Here is a 22,943-nt window from a genome sequence, read left to right as displayed (position 1 = left end):
AGTGTAATTTTTAACAAATGATCTCATTCTTGCGTTTTCATCCAGTAACTCTTAGATATCATGCCATAAGAATGAACACACATACAAACAGCTATAACTCGTTCTTCTTAATAACTACATAGTCTTCCATGATATGAATATACCATCATTAAATCAAAGACTCCCGCTCCACTGGATATTTAGGTGGTTAGAAGTTTTGTGTTTTTACACACTGCTGTGATGAGCATCCTTGTACACATACTTTGTGTAAGTTCCTGCAAATGGAATTTAGAGTCAAAGGTTAATATGCATATCTGATTTGGGGAGATATAACTAAACTGCCATCTGAAAAGACTGATTCAATTTACATCCCCACCAATATCTAAATTTGGTATTAGCATACAATTTATTGCCAATTTTTCTGCCAACCTTATATGTTGAAAGACGGCACCCTGTTTTAATAAGCATTTCTTTAATACCACAAATGCTTTGAATGACTATCAAAAAAAGACCCCATCAAAGCCTATAAGTCATTTGAACAAAAATATATTTAAAAGCTCCAAGCAATTTTCATATTTTCGAGGTCTCTGAAACCTTAAACATGCATCTCCTGCCAAACTATATTCTGCATGCACTACATAAATACTAAATAATTTCTCAAACGCTGCTAGACGGCACTGCTACTTAAAAATAAAAGCTATGCCCTATACTGATGTGGCACTTCTTATGCCTATCTACTATCTACACCAATAACCAGCAGAATCCTCTGAAAATTTCTGTGCCACAAACTTTGTCAAACACTTATGTTGAAATAGCAAAATCTTATAGTACTTAGTTGGAAGACTAGGAATTAAAGGCAGAAGGTTTTACCAAAAATTTATTACTCAAATTACTAAAAAAGATCATACCGTATCTTAGACAACCATTTATAATGGCTTCCTGAAAATATTTGGTAAAAAAATCCTAATACTGTAATCAATCAGCTTTATAAATATGCCTGTCGAAAAAGGGAGAAAAACCCAAAACAGATGAACAAAAGAGGAATCAAAAAGTCAAGAGCCAGAATACAAAAGTTAAGTTATAGATTATCAAAAGGGAAGCAAATGATTTAAAAACTAAAAAGCTCTACATCAACTTTTGAAGTATGCAATTCATATCAGAGTCAAGCAACAATTTATGTATTCTTTGATTTAGTCCCCTTATAATCATAATGATTTCTAAAAGAAAATCCCGAAATATCCTAGTATGATGAATATTGCGAGATAGGATGTCTTTTCCGAGGTTTCAAAGCATTTTGCTATACAGAAAATTATTTTAATGTTATTTGTTTTAAAAAGATATAAGTTGCAAAGTGACTACCTGTCACTGGAACAACCAGATGACAAAGATGTAATTAAAATGCTATACTGAATTCTTTTGATTATCTCTATTCCTTCCACAAATCACACTAAAATATTAGTTTAAAAAAAAGAGGGTAGGTTTTAACCCATCAGGACAAAGCAAATGGGAGGGGAGAGAAGAGGATACAGATGTCAATAAACTTTGGAAAACTGTAAGCTAATGGAACTGGCTTGGTATTACAGAAGAAATTCAAACTTAGGTGCCTTTGGAGAAAAGTAATGACTAGAAATGAGCCGACTCACCCACAGAATTTCAGATAAACTCAGAAACTCGGGTGCCAGTTATCTTGGAAAGTAGGGGTAGGCCTTGAGTCTAAAAACAGGCACTAGTTGTAAGTTCACATAAGGTGCACTTCCCCATCCCCCCAAAAACAAACAAACCCAAAAACAGGTCATAATCTCATATTATGCAGCCAGCCCTGTAACAGATTAGAGGTTTTCCCTTTAAATAAACACATCCAGAGAAAGACTAGAAGGACATCAGACCACGGAAGGGAAAGAGAGAGATACACAGCTCAAATCAGGTGTACTATGGTGAAGTTAACAAAAGGAATAAAACGAGAGCTCCATACTAATATTTGAGAGAAGAAATTAAAAAATTCTATAGAAGGGTTAAAAGATAAAGCATGTAACCTCCCAGAAACTAAAGCAAAAAAGGATGAAAAATAAGATAGAAAGTATAGACAATTAAATAAGACAATTATAGACTCAATCTAGTATTCCAAAACCACTTGATAATAATTCTAGAAAAAGAGATTAAAATTATCAGGAAAGAACAAAAAAATTTCTCAGAATTGAGGACCATGAGTACAGTACAGATTGAAAGGAATCACTAAGTGCCCAAGACAATGAATCAAAAAAACCCTACACCAAGGCATAGGAAATTTCTTAAAAGAAGTATGATTCATTTCTTAACACCAGGGAGAAGGAAAAGAAGCTTCCATAGAAGGGAACAAAAGAATTCAGGATCAGAATGGTACTGGACTTTTCAATTAAAACACTGGAAGCTAGAAGACAATGAAACAAAGCCTTTAAATTTCAGAATGAAAATCATTTGCAACTTGGAATTCCATGCCTACTTGAATTATTAAAATAAAGTGAACAAGTAAAATAAAGGCATTTTTCAGAAATATGTTTCCAAAATTTATCTTGCATTCACTCTTGGATGGCTCCCAAAAAATGAGAGCATATATCCAAAACTCTGGGGTCATTAGATCCAGGAAGCAGGAGGTCAAACATAAGACAGAATCTAAGGAGAGTCCCAGGATGAGACAGGTAGGCTTAGAAAGTGACCAGTCAAGACTGGAACAAAAGTCCCCAGGGTTCCCAAAGAGAGTTCTCCAGAAGAAGAACATGAAACTATAAGATTATCCGATAAATCTGGCCAGGTAAAAAATTACTGAGAGGCCAAATAACATACGAATCAGTAATTATTACCAAAAAAATAGAAAAAAAGAAAAATTAGGAAATTATTAATTCCACGAAAACAAACTTGCAGCAAAAATGAAAAACAACAACAGTACCTACTTGGCTCAGCCATAAGCAATATTAAAGTAGTAGTAATATTGTACAGGTTGATTGCTGATTTAACCCAAAAACTGTGAGAATGGGAGATTCTTGACTACCATAACAGTGACTGATAAATCAAGAGATAACACTATAATTAAAAAATATGGATACAGAGAATATAACTAACACCAAAATATACTGAGTGATTATATCTAGAGGACAGAACTAACAGGTAGGGAAGGATTAGGAAAGGATCATCTTATTTTGATATATCCCTTTGGACTTTTAAATGCATGTATCCTCTGATATTCTGCAGTTTTATTCTAGTAAATTTCAAGTGTAGATTTATTTTCGTTTAAGACTCTTGCTAAAGATATGCCATGCTTCTTCAACAATGATTTGTTTTTACTCTCATAAATACTTGACTACTAATGTATTGCTTCCTCTCTCATTCTTTTCTATTGTTATTCTGAAACATCTGTTAGAGCAGTATTAGATCTTATTCTATTCTCCATCTCTATCACATTTTTTTCTCAGTTTTTCTGTGCTATATTTTGTATGCTGTATTCCTCAACTCTAGCTTTGGACTTACTTATTCTCTCTTCAATTATATCTGATAGTTGCACGACCTGACTCTTTTTTGTGACAAATCATTTCCTCACATATAATTTTTAGTTTTCGACTATAACTTCATCTTCTTTAGGGATTCACCCTGGGTTGTAAAGTTTGCTATTGGCAGTTTTATGCATGCTTCTAGCTGATGCTCCAGGAGTTTCATCAGTGTGGAATCAATTTTTACATGAATTTACATTGCTTGAGATTCCCACACTAAGTAAGCTGTCTAAATTCAAACTGCAAATCCAGATCCACTTTTGGGTTAGGATCTGTGGCTTCTGTTTCCCAAAGGAGGTTGTTTATTTACCCCACCTGGCACATCTGGCAAAGAAATTTCCTCTTTTCACCTCTGGGCCATAAGCTGATTTTTTCCCCCTAAAAATCGAAAAGGCAGAAACTTCCAGGGCCCTAGTCACATCCAGAGGTCTTGGTTTTAGCTCCTGACTCTCAGGCCCAAAGCTGTGATGTAGAGCCTATGTGAGCTGGAGCTTATATCTCAGCAGCTGTCCCCTTTGGGTTGCCACACCCTCCAGGGACTTACCACTGTGGCTTTAAGTTCTTTCTTATAGTCAAGCATTTAAAGATGTCTTTTCCGTCTTTTGAACATAACTAGGTATTTCATATTTTTGTTGTTGCTATCCATTTTATCCATTATTTTTCTGTGTATTTAGTAGGAGAGAGAAGTACATATTAATTAGCTCAGTCCACTATGTTATAGAACCCAAACTGTATAAATTACATTAATAAAAATAGTATTAATTTTTAAAACTTAGACCTAACAGTATGAAAATTATACTCAAAGTAAGGAATTATGGAAATAGTAAATTCTTCTGAATAATCCAGATATGAGAAATTAGGAAAAATGTAGGCTTAGTGAAGTAATCAGAATTCTCATGAAATTATTAAAATTAAATTTTAAGTCATGTTGGATATGAATCACTTAAGTAGCATTTTTTAAAGTATTTAAACTTTTACTTCTCCACTGATTTAATTATAAAACATTTTCTAGAACTTATTATTATCTGTCATAATAATATAATTGCCATCAAGTTCTACCTTACCCGTTATACCTAGAGCCTGAAAAGTATAAATAAATCCTCATCCAATCCACAGACTATTACCTACCCAGTCATTCTAGTGTGGTGCCCAGATTAACAGCATAAGCATCGCCTGAGATATTCTCAGAAATGTGAATTCTCAGGCCCCAACCAGACCTTCTGAATCAAAATCTGGGATTGGGACAGGGCGATTGCGTTTCAATAAGCTCACAGGTGATTCTGATGCATGGTAACACTTGACACTATAGACCAGTGGCTCCCAAACTGCTTTCCATAAAACTTCTTTTTTTTTAAAGATTGGCACTTGAGCTAACATCTGTTGCCAATCTTTTTCTTCTTCTTCTTCTTCTTCTCCCTGAAGCCCCCCAGTACACAGTTGTATATTCTAGTTGTGAGTGCCTCTGGCTGAATTATGTGGGACGCTGCCTCAGCATGGCCTGATGAGCGGTGCCATGCCCGCGCCTGGGACCCGAACCAGTGAAACCCCGGGCCGCTGAAGCATAGCGTGCAAACTTAACCACTTGGCCAGGCAGCCGGCTCCCATAAAACTTTTTGACAGTACATCTCAAACAGTCAAAGCAGAGAGACCAGTGAGGTGCCTAGGGTGCAAAATTTAAGGAAGCACTCACTCTCAGGGTCCTATAAGCACTGCACAACCCTGAGAGTGATTGACTCCTTAAATTTTGCACCCTGGGGCAGACCCAGTGGCGCAGCGGTTAAGGTCACACATTCCGATTCTCAGCGGCCCGGAGTTCGCCAGTTCAGATCCCAGGTGCAGACATGGCACCCCTTGGCAAAAGCCATGCTGTGGTAGGCGTCCTACGTATAAAGTAGAGGAAGGTGGGCATGGATGTTAGCTCAGGGCCAGTCTTCTTCAGCAAAAAGAGGAGGATTGGCAGTAGTTAGCTCAGGGCTAATCTTTCTCAAAAAAAAAAATTTTGCACCCTTGTTCCACCCCTGCAATTAGTAATTAAATGACTTAAGTGTCACCTACTTTCCTTGCCTCTTTCATAGAAACCAACTGAAATACCTAAAAAGATGCATATGAGAAAAAAATCAAAGAAGACACAAGTATGAGTAACTCTCAAACTGCACAATCAGACACTGAATAATTAGTACTTGGCTATATGATATACTATTTCTTACTCCAAATATTATGCAATGAAGATTGTTACACACTAAAAATATTAGCTATGGCAACCTCAGAAGTACTGTGGGATTTATCTGATATGTACTATTTCTCCAGTATGAAATCTTAATACATTTTTGATAACCAAGTTCTAAAGTATCTAAAATGCAAGGAGTGGAATATCTGTAGTTTTCAAACAGTGATCTATGGAGCTCCGGGGTTCAGGGAAGAAATCTCAGGGGCTGTTGTGGCAGTGGTTCTAATCCTCACCCCAGGTTCAACCAAAGTGGCTCTACAGATTTAAACATAATATTTTTTAACAAAACAGTCCTGTTAGAGGGAGGGTTGTAGTGCTGGAGAAAAGTTTTAACTTTTCAGTGATGAGAATCCAATTTTAGGGCATTTAATCTTATACTAAAAATCTGCAAGGAATATCGCAGAAATATTATTAACAACCCTGAATAGAAATGGTATTGTCTGGCCTGAAAAATAGTAGAATTTACTTCAGTTGCGATATGAAAACTGACAGACCATGAACAAGAGAGTAGTGACTCCCAGCCTTTTTATAAACTATGGAAACCTTTCTTTAAATACAATTTTAGAAAAAAATTCAAAAAAGTAAAAACAAGTAGAGCTAATCTGAGTAAAAAGTAAGGATGAGGGGGCCGGCCCCATGGCCGAGGGGTTAAGGCCGAGGACTCCACTTCGGCGGCCCAGGGTTTCACTGGTTCAGATCCTGGGTGCCGACCTGGCACCACTCATCAGGCCATGCTGAGGTGGCGTCTCACATGCCACAACTAAAAATATACAACTATGTACCAGGGGGCTTTGGGGATAAGAAGGAAAAATAAAATCTTTAAAAAAAAAAAAAGTAAGGATGAGATAGCTTCTTTCTCCCTATTAGTCTTCCTCTGCCTGCTTCCTAAAATAGCAGCCTTTTTCCTAGCTGTCCCTCTCAACATACATGCACAAACGCAGAGCTGCCCTTGAAGAACTGCCAGAAAAACACTAGGAAAAGGTAAAGCCAAAGTAATAAAATCACTTTATCTGGACTAAAAAGAGAGATCCATCTTTAAATGTTCACCAGGTAGAAAGTTACCACAATAAAGTTCATATTCAGTTTTTATAAAATAAAGAGAATAAAGTATATAAACAAAATTTTCAAAGTACACAACATACTAAATACTAAATACGCTAAAGTACTTAGAAATCATCTGCTGTTTTTCAAGGAATCATGAGATGCTACGACAGAGAAAAGCAGAAAAAAGTTAAGGCAATGAAATGCTCTTATCCCCAAAACACTATTCCTACTTATAAGAACAAAACTCCTCACTACTCTAACGTTACTGACAAACTTCCTCCCTTTTGTTTGGGATGTCAACAGACAGTTTGTTCAAAGATGTCTGGCATGGCGTCTCATATACTCTTCCTCCTCAAAAAACTTCTATGACAAAATATATTCCAGAATGGGAAAGGCTTAGTTGATCTAGTAGAAGGGACAACATAATTACATAAAATATTTCACCAAATACTATTACAAATACCTGATCTTCTTTACTCAATTATATTTTCAAATATTCGATGAATTGTGATCACATTCCACATATAATGTTCTTAAAATACATCGACAAGATCTGTTCTAATCACAAACCAATGTGTCAGAGAAAGAGTTGATTTCACCATTCGTAACTCGAAACATGAAACAGTTTAATATTTTGTGTTACTTCAATCTAAACTTCAATTATTTTAGTTACTTAAATTCTACTAAAAATGCACTACTGAAGCTTGCAACCAATCAAAAGCAATGTCTGTGTTCTTTGTATATCCAGGAAGACTGAAAAAATACACAATTAACTTAAGAAAGTCTCCTTGTAGCATTTTAAGGCCCTCATAATCTATTACCAAAAATATTCTTTAGGAGCTGGGCTGGGCCTTATTATTATATTTCAGAATTAACAGAGTATGGAACATATTATCTTTGACCTTTGCATTTATCAGTGTATCAAGAATCCCTTTCCAATTTTAATTACAAAAATGTAGTAACATAGCTCTTATAAAGCTTACATGCACACACATATTACTGAATAACTTTATGTTCTTATATTAAACCTTTTATACAAGATGCCACTTCGCTTTTTTTCTAAAGAAAACCTCTACTCATATGTGAGAGAAACTCACACTTTGCAAAATTTGGCTATTTGTTGCAGAACTTAAGAATGAGACAGTAAAACAAAAGTAGCCAAATATTAAGATGTAACAATGCTAGGTCAGAATAAACAATTTCACTATTAGAGGACAGAAAACCTTGACCACAATTTTAAAATACCAATTTCTAAAAAGTTTGAATTTAAATAAGAATGAAGTAATTCAGTAAACATTGCAATTTACCATTTTGTATGTCTATGTCTTATGCTTAAGGCATTTTATTTGTGGGCTCTAAAGAGTTCTGTTAAAGAAATAACAAAAAAACTCTGATTTATTCCAACTCTTCTTTTAAAGAAAAAGATTAATTTAAGGTAGTAGATTTCTTTTAGTTTCCAAATTCACTAAATTAGGCAGGCAAAGATTTACAAAATTAGTCAAGATACTTTTTTCAGAAGTATTTCCAATACTGATAAGTATTTGATAGTCAAAGTGATATTTTATGTAAAAATAAACAAAAAATTTAGAATAAAAAATATTCACTTCAAAGACATTATCTAAATCTTTGTATACGTACGATACCATTTTTTTAAATTGTAACTGCAAAATAATGCAGAATAATCTTTCATGACAAATAATAACAATTTAAAGATAAGATTATGTTTAGGATATACTTTTGAAGAGACATGATAAAATAATTTATAACATACAATAAAACAGAGCGACAAAATGCCAAAAAAATATAAAGGAAATTGCACTTACATCCATAGCTCTCTTAATAAAAGGTATCTGTGTGCCACTGTCCAGATCTTCATTTATAATAAGCTTTCTAGCCCACTGACCTGCCCTGACAACACCACTACCATGAATTAAAACCATCAGTTTCTGTGGATTTGTCAAAGCATCCTCACTCATAAAGATAAAACTCTTTGGTTCACTCTCAGTGGCATCTACCTGTAATTAAAAAAAATTAAATAATAAATAAATGTTTTCTGATCAGGCATAGACATAAAATGAGAAAACAACTAATGGTTACTACAAATTATAGAATGGCTATTACAGAATAATAGAAGTAAAAAAAACTTTAAAATAAAATTAAAATATCCACTAGAGATTAACAATTACATACAAGGTAGATGAGCAAAAAAGACAGATAGTAATTTAAACATAAAAATATGAAAAAAGAATATTGGAAACATATGTCTCCCTACATTATTATTGTATATTTAGTATTATCATTATAAATAAAAATACCTACTTTTGAGTATTTCAGTGGTCTAGATACTATGCTAAACGTTTTAAATATATTATCTCAATCACAATCCCATTAAGGTGGTACTGTTATTATACTCATTTATAGATGAAGAAATTGAGACCTAGAGAGTTTAAATGACTTGCCCAAGGTCACACAGCTATTAAGTCTATATTTCTATAATAGAAGTATACTGCCCTATAATAGAAAACAAAAACCCAATTGGAGAACAAAATTATTGGAAAATCATATGCTATGCAGGAATACTATTAAACTTCTAAAATATGGGAGAGGGAATGATTTAAAAAATTTAAAAAACTTTTCTATGTAAACGGACTTTGAAATTTCATTCAGAGTGTGAATACACAATTTATATAACAATTATTTTATGAAGGAATACTATCTGTGTATTCCAGTAACCTTATTTTATGTATTAGTTATTTATGGGATAAAAAGTCAATATTTTTATTCATTTTCAATGTACTTAATATTTAGGTTTAAACTAGATGATGTATGATTTGATTTGAAAGACTCAAAAGATTTCTAGGAAGGGATAACTTCCCCACCTTTTATCACATATGCCCTGCACGCATTCAGCGGTATTCCACACCAGCAGTGGCTAGTATCTGGAAATGCAAGGCTTTGTGCAGCCAGGTCACAGCCAGAAACTAAAGTCTTGATGGCTGGTAATATACACATCCTCAAATAGAGAAGGTGAGTCCACATGCAGTGTAATGCAATAGCTATTCACTTCATCAACACTATCTATATATATTCATATGATTATCAAAATAAGAAATAGACAAAAAAATTTTAGATACCAAAAAATGCCCTGGATTCTAAATGTTCCTAGTCACTACTCCCAGGAAGAGAAAAAAATTAAAATTTCTCTACTTCTAAAACAATCAGACTGGTGTCAGTAAATAGATGCTTAGCTATTTTTATTTCAGCGAGAAGAGCACGGCCACAGGGCTTAAGAAAAAGACCCTCTTCTCAGTGAAGCCTTCCCTGAACACCCCATTTAAACATCTCCCCAAGAGTTCCCTAGTCCTTTTCTCGGTTTTATTCTCCTCCACAGCACATACCACAATCTAACACGTTGTATGCTTTATTTCATGTATTTGTTTGTATAACTATTTATTAGCAATCTGCTCCCTCCACTAAAATGTAAACCTGAGGAGGCATGGAGTTTTCTGTTTGTATCCAACTACATTCCCAATGCCTAAAAGAGAGGCTGGCACATTGTAGGCACTTAGTAAATACAGCAATAAACGAACTTTTGGACTAAGGAATCTTATCAAGTATCACCAGCAAATCCCTTTAAAAGTATTTAACTAAATAATGCATCGTTTTAACTGGTTATAATACTTGCCTGGTTCAGAAAGCATATATTGAAGATTAAACCAATGCATGATTATAAAGAATCTTATAAGAGTTACACAGTGCTAACAATTAAAATGACAGAACTGTATCTTATTATTAGTAATTAAGTATGTAGGAAGAGAAGTAAGAAGTGTAACACGATCACATTAGCTTCACTTGCATGCGATATCCGGAGTAAGGAAATTAGGATGATGACGGCAGGCATGACTGAAGTCAAAGAGGAAGAGAAGTGGGTGAGAGACAGGAGAAAACCAAACCTTAGAAGAAAAATTCCCTTTTACCTACAAACATATGAAAACAGAGGAATCACTCTAAGTGGCTTAAAAAGAAAAAGAAAATGGTGATAAGAACAAAGGAAAAAATTAAAAAGCAAAGCTGTCAGTGTACAATAAAAAAGGGGCCACAGAGGTTTCCAGTCATTCATTTACCCAAGACTATGTCTAAACACACAGAATTAAAAGTGCCTCTTAAAGTCAGTGAGGCCTTAATGGATCCTGGAATAGCTATGGAAATGGACATCTGTTTATCTTAATGAAAAAACCTGGAGTTATAGACTTTCCAGCAGGTGCTGATCACTGCTCCCTTCTTCTATTTAACTAAGTCCCCTTTTACCAAGGAACTGAGTCAATTTTTTAAGCAATGGAATGTTGGCACTTTAAATTCCACAGTAATCACTTTAAAATTCGAAGAGTACTTATTTTCAGAAGACAAAATGTGTTTTTTATATTATAATGCCGTTGAAGCATTTTTAAGGGGCAAATTAAGGTAGCCATGAAAAACTGAATAAAACTTGTTACTTGAACATCCAGAAAAGCTGACTGTAAAATATGAGAACATCAGAATATTCAAGCGAAAAAAACAATGAAAATGAACAATGTAATGGTATTAATGATTGAGGTGTAAGAGCTGGTCATTGGCTAATATTCATCTCAATTTAACACAGAACTCTGACTCTTGCAGTTGGTAACAAAAGTTACACTTTAAAAAGTCAGTGCTAATTTTAAATAGTAAATATCTATATAATAAATTTTCCTTCATTAACTTAATGAAGTTTGGAAATGGCTGCTCCAAGGCCATTTATCTTGAAACAATGGTAATTCATTAAGCTCAGCTTTCATTAAAGAATACATGTAAAGGTCATTCCAGTGTGCCATGCCTCACTTTATTGACCAATCACCTTCAAACACCAATTGGTCAGTGAGACTGCACTAAACAATTTTTAGCAGTTAAAAATTCATTTTGGGGGCTGGCCCCGTGGCCGAGTGATTAAGTTTACGCGCTCTGCTGCAGGCAGCCCAGTGTTTCGTTGGTTCGAATCCTGGGCGCGGACATGGCACTGCACATCAAACCACGCTGAGGCAGCGTCCCACATGCCACAACTAGAAGGACCCACAACGAAGAATATACAACTATGTACTGGGGGGCTTTGGGGAGAAAAAGGAAAAAAAATAAAATCTTAAAAAAAAAAATTCATTTTGGGATACTCATGAATCCCACTAATTTGATGTTCATTTAAACATGATTGAAAAAACTGAATGAAAATTTGTAGTTAAATTATTAAGTTAATTCATGTATTCAATATTCTACACAAGTATGAGATACTACAATTGAGAATATTTTGTACCTATATAAGTGAGGTGGAGAGTAAACATGAGACATGATCATGAGCTTTACCATCAAATCATGGGTTTCTATAAAGTTCTATTATTTAAAAAAACAAAAACAGAAAATGAGTTTTTCTTTCCTTATTAAATAGTTCAACTAGAAAACTAAAACTTAGTTCATCATCAGGGAAAAAAAGAACTTGGTGGTATTCCTTTAGAAAAAAGAACTCTGTACAAAAAAACAGAGAAAAACTACTCTTACTGCTAGCTTTTGGGATTTAAGAGAACTCAGGAGAAAATTATTAGTTACAGAAGAAAAATTTCACAGCTATGTAAAACGTGATAATAATTTAAGGAGAGATATTTATTTCCTAAAACAAAAATTTTTTTGGTTTCTTTTTAGTTTATAAAATTAGGGAATCTTTTCTAATCAAAAATGGACATGATACTTATTATAGGTCTTATATTATGGAAAGTTTCTCTATGCTTATTAGCTTTATAGTCTAAATTTAAATGAAAGGAAAATAATCAGATCTAGAAAACAAAGTCCTCTGAAACCTAATCTCAGGTTTTCTATAAAGACAATTAATGAAACAATCATATAACATGATCTATATAGTCAATTATCTTGTGATTTGTTCTTGTAATCCAGGGGGCTGAGTTTAAAGTTTCCATGAAACTAAAAGTATTACAGAGTTAAAGGACTCAGTTATCAATTGTGTTGTAACAATGAATTTACCTAAGGGTCTTTAAATATCATTCTTTGGAAACTTTGAAAGAATTAAAATTAACAAGAAAGGAAGACTGGACAAAAGGAAAAAATTCTACCTTGCCTTTTCAGAAGATCAAATTCAATATATAGTTTTAATAGAGTAAAACAGTAGACCTAAAGTAAAACTAAGGGGGCTGGCCTGGTGGCGCAGCAGTTAAGTGCGCACCACTGCTTTGGTGGCCTGGGGTTCGCTGGTTCGGATCCCAGGTGCAGACATGGCACCGCTCGTCAAGCCACGCTGCGGTAGGCGTCCCACATGTAAAGTAGAGGATGTTAGCTCAGGGCCAGGCTTCCTCAGCAAAAACAGAAGGATTGGCAGCAGTTAGCTCAGGGCTAATCTTCCTCAAAAAAACAAAAAACTAAAAAAGAGGTTTGAATCCAAAGAAGACTGGCATATTAACTCTCCAAAAGATACTATAATATTGGTTTTCATGTATTTCTTTTCTTTTCTTTTTTTTTGGGGGGGGAGGGTGAGGAAGATTGGCCCTGAGCCAATATCTGTTGCCAATCTTCCTCTTTTTGTTTGAAGAAGATTGGCCCTGAGCTATCATCTGTGCCAATCTTCCTCTATTTCACATTTGGGACACTGCCACAGCATGGCTTGATGAGCAGTGTGTAGGTCCGTGCCCAGGATCCAAACCTGTGAACCCTGGGCCACCAAAGCGGAGTGCATGAACTTAACCACTACACCCTGTATTCATGTATTTCTAAAGGAAGGAAAATTTCCAAATAAACAGGGGTTGGCCTAGTAATTACATAAAATGATATTTTATTCACCATTACATCACAAGCACTTGGAACAGTGCCTGGCACCTAGAAGACCCTTAAATAAATATTTGTTGAATCAATAAATAAATGAATAAATGATTAACAATGTGACCCAGCACTTGAGCTTATCTATAGAAAATTAAATATAAAATAGATTTCTTTTTTAAAATATTGAACTATGGAATTAATTTGCGAGGATGTGATAGCATTAATAAATCCTCAAAACCTCCAGTTCATAGCAGAATAACATTACCCCCCAAATTTAAAAATCTCACGCAAAATTTCATGTAAATGAAATTACTCATATGCAAAGTTTTATGCCTTAAAATAATTACTTTCATTAAGTCTTTCAGACACTCATATATCATAAAATCAAAGAGTTGTCAGGGACAGCAAAGATCACCTAATCTAGTCCCACCGTCATTTCACCCATAAGATTACTACTTCTTCATTTGATAGCTTAATATTTCCTCTTTTACATTTAAAAAATTCCTTTTGAGAATTTGAGTCAGAGAACAAATCTTAAACTTTTTCACTCTGAAATGGCAAAATGTGCAAAATTTCAGAAAAGTGTTCTGCCAAAAAAGGAAGGAGCAGTGTTATAAAACAGGAAGCACCAGAAATGGATTTGGGAATGTGCAGAGGAAACAACATAGAAATAAAACATATAATTTTAAAATATCATGAAATGATTAAAGAGATGGTGAATGTCTAGCGCAATAAAAAGTATACTGGTTTACTTCAGATAAGTAAAATAAAGCATACCAATGAAATGAGAAAGGGTAGAGGAAGAAGTAGTCCTTTTAACTGTATCATCATTTTCAAAAAAGATTGGAAATCGGAATTTCTTTCATTTAGACTAAAAGAGTATTACCTTTTAGGAACTATTGTGCACAATGAGATGAGGTATACTGACAGGCACTTAATATTATCTTATATCAACACATTAGGACCTTAACATTTAAACTTATCACAGTTAAGTTAAAAATTTTTCTTCTGAATTGAAAACTATTTCATTTGGAAGTATAAATAAACATTTTTTAAAATTGGACTTACTGGAATAAAGATTTTTTTCAAATTACAGTCTTTTTCCAGGAGATCATATACATACTTCGTGATGATCTAGGTAAAAAGAAATAAAACATTAAGATGCAATGTTGCCCATTATCAAAATTCACATAAACTATTATGTTATTGTTCTCAATGAGTACCTCTCTATCTTGGAATGTTTTAATACTAAATTAAGAGACTCTCTGCTGATTATCTGTAATGGTTCACTTCCTGCTACTGTGTGAATAACTATGGACGTTAAGTAATACTAAGGATTAGGGCCAGTTAATGTAAACTCACAAAAATATACAAAGACTTTGTTTTTCAAAGCAATATTCCAAAAGCAGATTTTCTTTCTTCAGCGTGTCTAGAATCTGTTTCGCTGTAAGTATTATATCTAATACAGTCCTCTCGCGACTCTGAATCCTAACACCTCTTTGGTATCCACTGAATCAAACAGGGAAAGGTCAGAGGTATTCTAAACAGAAAAGGAAAACTGATCCAGTAAAGTCAGGCACCAGTTAGTATTACTGTTTGTGGTAGGGAGAAACATGGCTCTCCAAAGAGGTCCACATCCTAACTCCTGGAACCTGTAATATGTCTCATCACATGGTAAAAAGGACTTTGTGGGTATGATTACAGTTAAGAACACAAGATAGGGAGATTATCCTGGATTATCTGAGTGGGTCCAATCTAATCATATAAACCCTTAAAAGTGGACAGCTACAGACAAACAGTGTCTCAGAAAGATGCAGAGTGAGAAGCTCTAGAGTAGCCATTGCTGGGTTTGAAGACGGAGGAAGAGGCCATAAGCCAAGAAGTGTGGTGCCTCTACTAGGTGGGACAACGCTCAGTTTACAGCCAGTAAGAAACAAGACCTCAGTCTTACACTTGCAAGGAATTGAATTCTGCCAACAACTTAAATAAGCGGTAAACAGATTCTCCCCCTAGAGGTGCCAGAAAGGAACACAGCCTGTCTGCACCTTGATTTTAGTCTAGTGACACTCATACTGGACTTCCGACCTACAGGATTGTAAGATACTTGTGTTGCTTTAATCTACTAAATCTTTGGTAATTTGTCACAGCAGCAATAGAAAACTAATACACTACTTCTATTAAGGAAGGAAAAGAGAGGGAAGAAAGAGATGTCTGGAGTAAAGGCAATGATTTAATAGGCTTTAATGGTCATTTTAAGGAGTGTTTCTCCCTCCAAAAATGTCTTTAATCATCTGTGCACAATATCTCAGAGAATAATTTTAGCAGTACATAATTAAAAGTTAAATTTTATGAAACAAAATCAGAAGATGATTTTTTTAGAAAATTAAGATGTCAATTGCTTTGTTGCTGTATTCTGTAATCTAAAATAGATTCTCTATGCTGCTTTCTTTAAGGAGTCCAAAATTCTTTCGTCTATGTATACGTATCCATTCATTTTAGCAACAGTATATTAGACGTATGCTAGAACAGCTTTATCTTGGCTGGTAATGGTAATTTCAAAGGCTCCGACACTACAACTAGGCAATAATCTGCTAGTTAGTAATGGGAGTAGTATTGCTGAATTATGTAGTAGTTACGATTATGTTCATTATACCTTCGCCAGACCTTGAAGACCTGAAAGGGTAAAATAAAAATACGTAGGATGAAGACTAAAAATATGTATAAAGTTATATAATGGGATGCCACTCCAAGAGAAATGGTTTGACTAAATGAAATTCGCTAAAATATATGGCCTTTCATTTCTGAAAACTTATCTATGAAATCATAAAATCTATTTACATTTAAAGCAACAATAGAACCAAACTTAACTCAAACCCAAATGAATTCTACCACTATGTAAAATAACTTGAGACATAATTTGAGAATTAAAAAACTAAACTATTTTGGCAGTTCCTACCTTACATCAACACGAAATAGAATATTAGAGTTAATTATCAATTTTTACACTACAAGATAGTACAAAACAATGCAAAAATTGCTCACATTTGGCTTTGAAAAACAATATAAGCCAACTGTCTGTTTTGGACTTCACAATATATCAAACCAAACAATAAAACCATACATCGAGTAGAGTTGGAGAAAGACTGCCTAACTTGCCCCATTTGCCTCGTTCTCCAATTCCTGACTTGAAGGAAAAGCAAGCACAGACTAAAGCATCTACCTTATAGGCAGTTCTCTCTGCCTGGAAAGTTCTCCTCAGCCCTAGTCATCCTCCAAGAGGCAGATCATATGTCCACTGCTGCAGTAAATTCCATAAATTTTTCTGCTTCATTCCAATCCTCCAAAGTAAGACATAGTGTCCCACCTCTAAGCTTCTCTGGACATGACTGAATATCATCATCTAAGAAATGACTTTGATACCATGCAACTGTGTGTTACCTGACTAGCTTTAGAACACTACGATTTGGGTATCCTACCTTTACTCTTCTTTGCACCCACAGAGGATAGTGCCTAGCACATTGAAGGTACTTCGAAATGATACACAAACTGTGTGCTCCTCACTGTTCATCGTTTCTAATCTTTTGAGGTAGATAAGTGCTCAGAGTTTTAAAAACCTTTCCTAATTGCTCAATTGAGGCTTAGAAAGACAGCATCAGGGATTTATTGCCTTCCAGCTTGCATGGGATTGCAGTCCGCATTTAGAAAAATCAACAAATGAAAAGATAATTTCAAAAAGGAGATGGAAAAAGTCTCTCAGCCCAAAAGTAATCTATGTTCAAATATTCACTGGAAACATTGTTTCCAGTGAAGTTCATACATGAAAAAGAAAAGACTTAAGAGACTAACCATGCTCTAAAGTGAAATCTTCATTCTAATTAGAAACATAAGAACCTTCTGGTTTCTGGTCTGAAATATAAAGAGCTTGGAAACAGTCACTCCCATCCTCACATAAACACACACAAAGTTGACTAAACTGAAAATCAACAACTCTTCTTAAATTCTTCAGAGAATTGAGGTCATAGAGAAAACTGCCATCCTGAAAAGTGGAGAGAATTAGGGCTTATAGGGAGCGAAAGCCCAGGTGCAGAGTGTTGGCTAAAGCCAGTACTGAGGTAGGAACACTTTCAACTGTAATTGATTAATTTCTGAAGGCTCAGTATGGACTAGCTTAAGAATTAAAAATTAGGAGGTGGCACAGCCTGAAAGATCCCCCCAAATTATGTGAGTTTTACCTCCAAAAGCCTCACTAGGTTCTCACCGTGAAAACCTGAGAAAAATCTCCACCTGCTTCTAACAGAGGAAGGGGAAAGATAACCATTTTGAAATACTACAGAACTCTCTTCTCCTTAATAAAGCGTGCCAGCAAGGGAAACTGTGTTACTGGATCCTAAATGACACAGTGGAAGAAAAATGCTTAACTCAGGCTCACTTAAAGACTGAGACTCAATCATAGACTATAGATTGTTTCCTCCCCACCTCCCACCCCTACCCACATTACTACCACATTAACAGGGATCCTATAAAATAATAAGCAATACAGCCAAAAGAACTGCAAGACTCACACTATCTTTAAGGTCTCTAGGAAAACTCAAAGGAAAGAGGGGAGATAAAAACAAGGACACTAGAAGAAATTTTAGCCTTGGACACCACAGCTACGGCAAATAGTAAACAAAGCCTCACTCCTAGCCAGATAAACATGAAACCTCATACTAAAGACCCATCTACCAAAGTTCATTTTACCCAATACACCATGTCTGCCTTTCAACAAAAAATTATCAGGCCCACTAAAAGGCAAAAAGAAAGAGTCTGAAGACAGCAATCAAGCATCAGAATCAGCCTCAGATATTGCAGAGAATTGAGAATCATCAGATTTGGAATTTAAAACAACTATGGTTAATATGCTAAAGGATTTATCTGAAAAAGTTGACAACATACAAGAAAAGACAGGTAATGTAAGCAGAGAGATGGGAACTCTAGGAAAGAATCAAAACAAAATGCTAGATCAAAAACACTAACAAAAATGAAGAACGCCTTTGATGGGCTCATCAGTAGACTGGACAATGCCAAGAAAGAATCAAAGAGTTTCAAGATATGTGAATAGACACTTCCAAAACTGAAATGCAAAGAGGGAAGAAAAGATAAGAGAATGCAGCAGAATATCAGAGAATTATGGGACAATTACAAAAGGTTTAACATACACATAACGGGAATTACCATGAGAAGAAAGAGAAAGGAACAGAGGAATTATTTGAAGTAATAACAGCTGAGAATTTTCCAAAGTTAATGACAGACACAAAACCACAGATCCAGGTGGTACAGAGAATTCCAAACAGGACAAATACCAAAAGCTCCACCTAGACATATCATATTAAAACTACACAAAACCACAGACAAAGAGAAAATATGGAAAAAAGCTGGCATGGGAGGATTCGGGGAGATGGGGTGGCGGGGGGCGGTGGGCAGAACTTTAACTACAGAGGGAAAAGGATAAGAATTATATCAGACTTCTCTTAGAAATCATGCAAGCAACAAGAGGGTGGACTATAATATTCAGAGTGTTGAAAGAAAAAAATACATCAATCTATAACTTTATATCCAGTGTAATTATCCTTCAAAAGTGAAAGATAAATAAAGAATTTCTCAAACAAAAACTGAATTTTTCATGAGTAGATCTGCCTTGCAAGAAATGTTAAAAGGAATTATTCAGAGAGAAGGAAAATTATATACGTCAGAAATTTGGATGTACCTAAAGAAAGTGTTAGAAAAGGAATAAATGAAAGTAAAATAAAATTTTTTATTTTTCTTATTCCTAATTGATCTAACAGATAACAGTTTGTTCAAAATAATAGCAACAATGTATTTGGTGATTATGGCTTATAGAAAAGTAAAATGAATGACAGCAAGGTTATAAGTCATGGAGGGGAAGAACTGAGAATACTCTGTTATAAGGTACTCACACTACCTGTGAGGCAGTATAGTGTTATCTGAAAGAAAAAAATTACTATACCTGAAAATTTTCCTGGATTTCTTTTGATTCCTAAGAAGTAGCCATATAGATAAAATTAAATGAACGCACAATGGAGGAGAAAGGAAAGTAATTTTGAGATTATATATTCATGAAATAGATCCCTTGGCTACCAATAGAATAATGCCCTCTAAGGAGACTTTTCTCTAGCTCAAGCTTTCTCCATCCAGGAATTAAAGGAAATTTTAACAAAGAGAACAAGGGTGATCAAAGAAATATGCTAGAGGAAAAAGGAAAATGAAGTCAGATAAAAAACCAATTCTCAATGGAGTACTTCCAATAAATTTACTCTTGACATTTATTGAGCACTTGCTGTGCACTTATTTCATACTTCATTCATTTCGGTATTACTTTTGATCCTTAATTAAATAAGAAGCCAACACTGATACCCTTTACCCCTGCAAAAGCACTGAAATTATTCTAGCAGATTATAATTTAACGAGGGGGGTAGTGAAACCAAGAAGCCTCCCAGACGGTACTTCAGACCCTTTGAGACTGATTTTGAGACATAAAATGGAATATACAACAAGAAATATGGCTGAAAAGATGGAAGAGAATACAAATATTTTAAATAAAAATATAAAGATCACTTTACTATTAGATTGTCAAGCTTCTTTCTTACTCTGAAGAAAATCCTCTCATTAGTAACAAACTAAATTTGGCCAGATTTACTCACAGTAATAACAATTTTTATTTCACAACTTTATTAATGTTGTAAGATAAATATTTCTATATTGGGCCCATTAGGAGATTAAGAGCTTCAGCCCAAGACACAAAACACCAAAATCCATAAATCTTCAATTACATCCATCCGTAGAGAGGACAACTAAAAGCTAAGAGTATCCTGATTTGGGGTGTAAGGGTGGATAAACTGAACCAAAAGAAAAACTCTGAAAGATTTAACTATATCTATGAAATTCTATGCCTCTTGTAATCAAAGAAAATCTCAGAAAACAGATTCAACTGACTACCTACCTGAATTAGTAAAATATGAACTATAATATATTTAAAAAGGAACAACTTTTAAAGGGCCTTAGGCTAAACAATTGTTACCTAGCAGAAATCTAGTTCTAATTGATGGAATAAAATTAAATGATTTGTATTTAGTACAGTGAAGTGACAGTTTTTCTCAGTTCTCCTCTGCTTAAAATAATTATGTATATGATGTTTGTATTAAACAGATACTCATAGAACAGTTGCAAACAGTTTAGTTTTACCTAGGCAAATCCTTTCAACATTATTCATTTGCTTACGAAGCTCTGAATTCACAGATAAGCCAAGAGGAGTCAGTATGGGCAGTCTGACTTACAAATGTATCACAAATGTAAACGTAGTTTGATTATTATGAGCTTTTACTATATTGGAAGTTTAATAATATTCTGGAGACAGACTTTTGTTTTTATCGTCTCTATTAAGACGATATCTATTCTCTGTTACTCAATTCTACTTTGCTTATTGATAAAAATAGCATTTAAAAAACTCCATGACTTTTAAGAAACCAGTCTTACTCATTTCATCTCTAAACAGACAAAGGGCAGTTGGTAGGAGATTTTAGCTCTGAGCAATGACTTGATTTAGAACATGTTTATCCCCAGAGCAGTACGTCACGAACATTCACACAGTGTAATTTTTACCTTCAGGGCTGAGCAGTTTATGGTTCAACAGAATCAGATTTAGTATTATACCAGCAGGACAATGTAGTATTTCTACAAGTATTAAAACTTAATAAGTAGATGAGATTTATATATTAAATTTAACATTATAGATTATTGTTTCATTTTTAAACAAAATGAGGAAATTTATAATTATTATAGCTTAATTTTTATATATATAATTTTATAGTGTTCTAATCTTTGTTATATGTTATTTTTCTTTTTGTATGTTTTTAACCATTTAAAATGATACTTATTTTAAGGTCTCTAAATATTATTTCTATTAGCTAAGGTTCTCATACCTCTGGCTCTTCAATTATGCCCCTCCTAAAGAAAATCAGCTTAAAGCACACCATCTTCATAAAGTCTCTCCCTAAAATATGTGCTTTTCTCTGATTTACTCTGACAACAGAAGTCAATTCAACAAGTAATTGTTTACTGGTTTTTACTCTTCTGCTTATTACATCTCTTTTAGTCTTATTTCCTCTACTTCATGTACGTTCCTTGAGAATAAAGACTACAGTTTGCACTTGACTGTACTTCAAACAAAAGCAAGTGGAATAAGGTGCTCAACAAATTTTTGTTGGCTGAAACTTTTTCTAATTTTTCAGTGATTTCCCAATAAAAATTTCCCAATAAAAGTAACCAGAGCTCATTGGAGAAAGGGCTGACTCAGGGGCTTAGGTTTTATATGACATTCTTCATCAGAAGGAACCAAGGATCCTAGGAGAAAAGGCTGATTCAGAGCCTAGAGCACAGAAAACACAAGATAAGTCTGAAAAAAATTTTTTTGCACCAGAAACTAAAGAAAATACAGAAAGGGTAATGGATAAATGTTAAAAGAACACAAAAACCTACTTGATGAGAATCCCTCTGGCTAAATCTGGGATAATTTAGGCATCAAAATAGTGACAGCAACGGATTACATAGCACATCAAATAAAATAAGAATCCATGAGTCCATAATGATAAAAATAAACAAATGAATAAAGTAAAAAAGAAAGAGGAAAGAAAGCTGTTTCTTACAGTCGAATGCCAACTAACACCTAAAGAAGAAATGACGGAGTTAGAAAATCATCAGTGGACGCTAAAATTAATAGGTGGAAGTTTCATGAAGAACACAGTCTCAAGTATCTTCCCCCAAATCACTTATTAATTACAAAGAGAAAAATAATAGTAACTTTATGATATAATCTGGCAGACATCACCAATATTGAGACAAACCAAAACATGTATTCTTGATAATGTGCATTGAGGACAAAAGATCGTATCTAAGGTACCTCTGCCGAAAACGCATGACTGAATCTAATCATGGGAATACAAATGACATACTCAAACTGAAGGCCTTTCTAGAAATGTCTTGTACTCCTCAAAAATGTGAATGTCAAGAAAGATAAAGAAAGGCTAACGAATGGTTCCAGACTAAAGGAGAACAGAGACACGACAACTAAAAGCAATGTGTGAACCTAGATTTGATCTTGCACTTGAAGAATATCAGCTACTAAGTACATCATGCAACAGTCAGCAAAATTTAAACATGGCTTGTAGATTGATACAATATAAAATTTCCTGAATCTGATCATTGTACTGTATTTATGAAAAGAAAGTTCTTTCTCTTAGGAAATATACACACATGTATTAGTGGTAAAAGGGCATAATGTTTCCAAC

General features: G+C 34.4%; 1 protein-coding gene and 1 long non-coding RNA gene across 33 annotated transcripts in view; both read right to left on the bottom strand.

The window, feature by feature from the left end:
* The window catches only part of ARB2A (ARB2 cotranscriptional regulator A), a 382,974-nt gene that overhangs the window by 266,646 nt on the left and 93,385 nt on the right, over positions 1-22,943 (bottom strand). For 23 of the 32 annotated variants that reach the window (XM_070571447.1, XM_070571452.1, XM_070571445.1 and 20 more), the window contains 2 exons: positions 14,668-14,733; positions 8,595-8,786 (listed from right to left, as the gene is read on the bottom strand). The exons of 2 other annotated variants lie outside the window; for them this stretch is intronic. In XM_070571447.1, the coding sequence (XP_070427548.1) occupies positions 8,595-8,786; positions 14,668-14,733 (258 nt within the window). The remainder of the gene's footprint in view (positions 1-8,594; positions 8,787-14,667; positions 14,734-22,943) is intronic. 7 more of the 32 variants (XM_070571439.1, XM_070571444.1, XM_070571448.1 and 4 more) reach the window with 1 other exon arrangement.
* Positions 95-1,709, bottom strand: LOC139075348 (uncharacterized). Its single transcript, XR_011525686.1, has 2 exons — positions 1,623-1,709; positions 95-254 (listed from the first exon to the last, which is right to left on the bottom strand). It is a non-coding gene; the product is annotated as an uncharacterized lncRNA (long non-coding RNA).

The sequence above is a fragment of the Equus przewalskii genome, chromosome 13 (assembly GCF_037783145.1).
Source record: "Equus przewalskii isolate Varuska chromosome 13, EquPr2, whole genome shotgun sequence".
Classification (NCBI taxonomy): Eukaryota; Metazoa; Chordata; class Mammalia; order Perissodactyla; family Equidae; genus Equus; species Equus przewalskii.
This window is presented reverse-complemented; position numbering and strand designations above follow the sequence as displayed.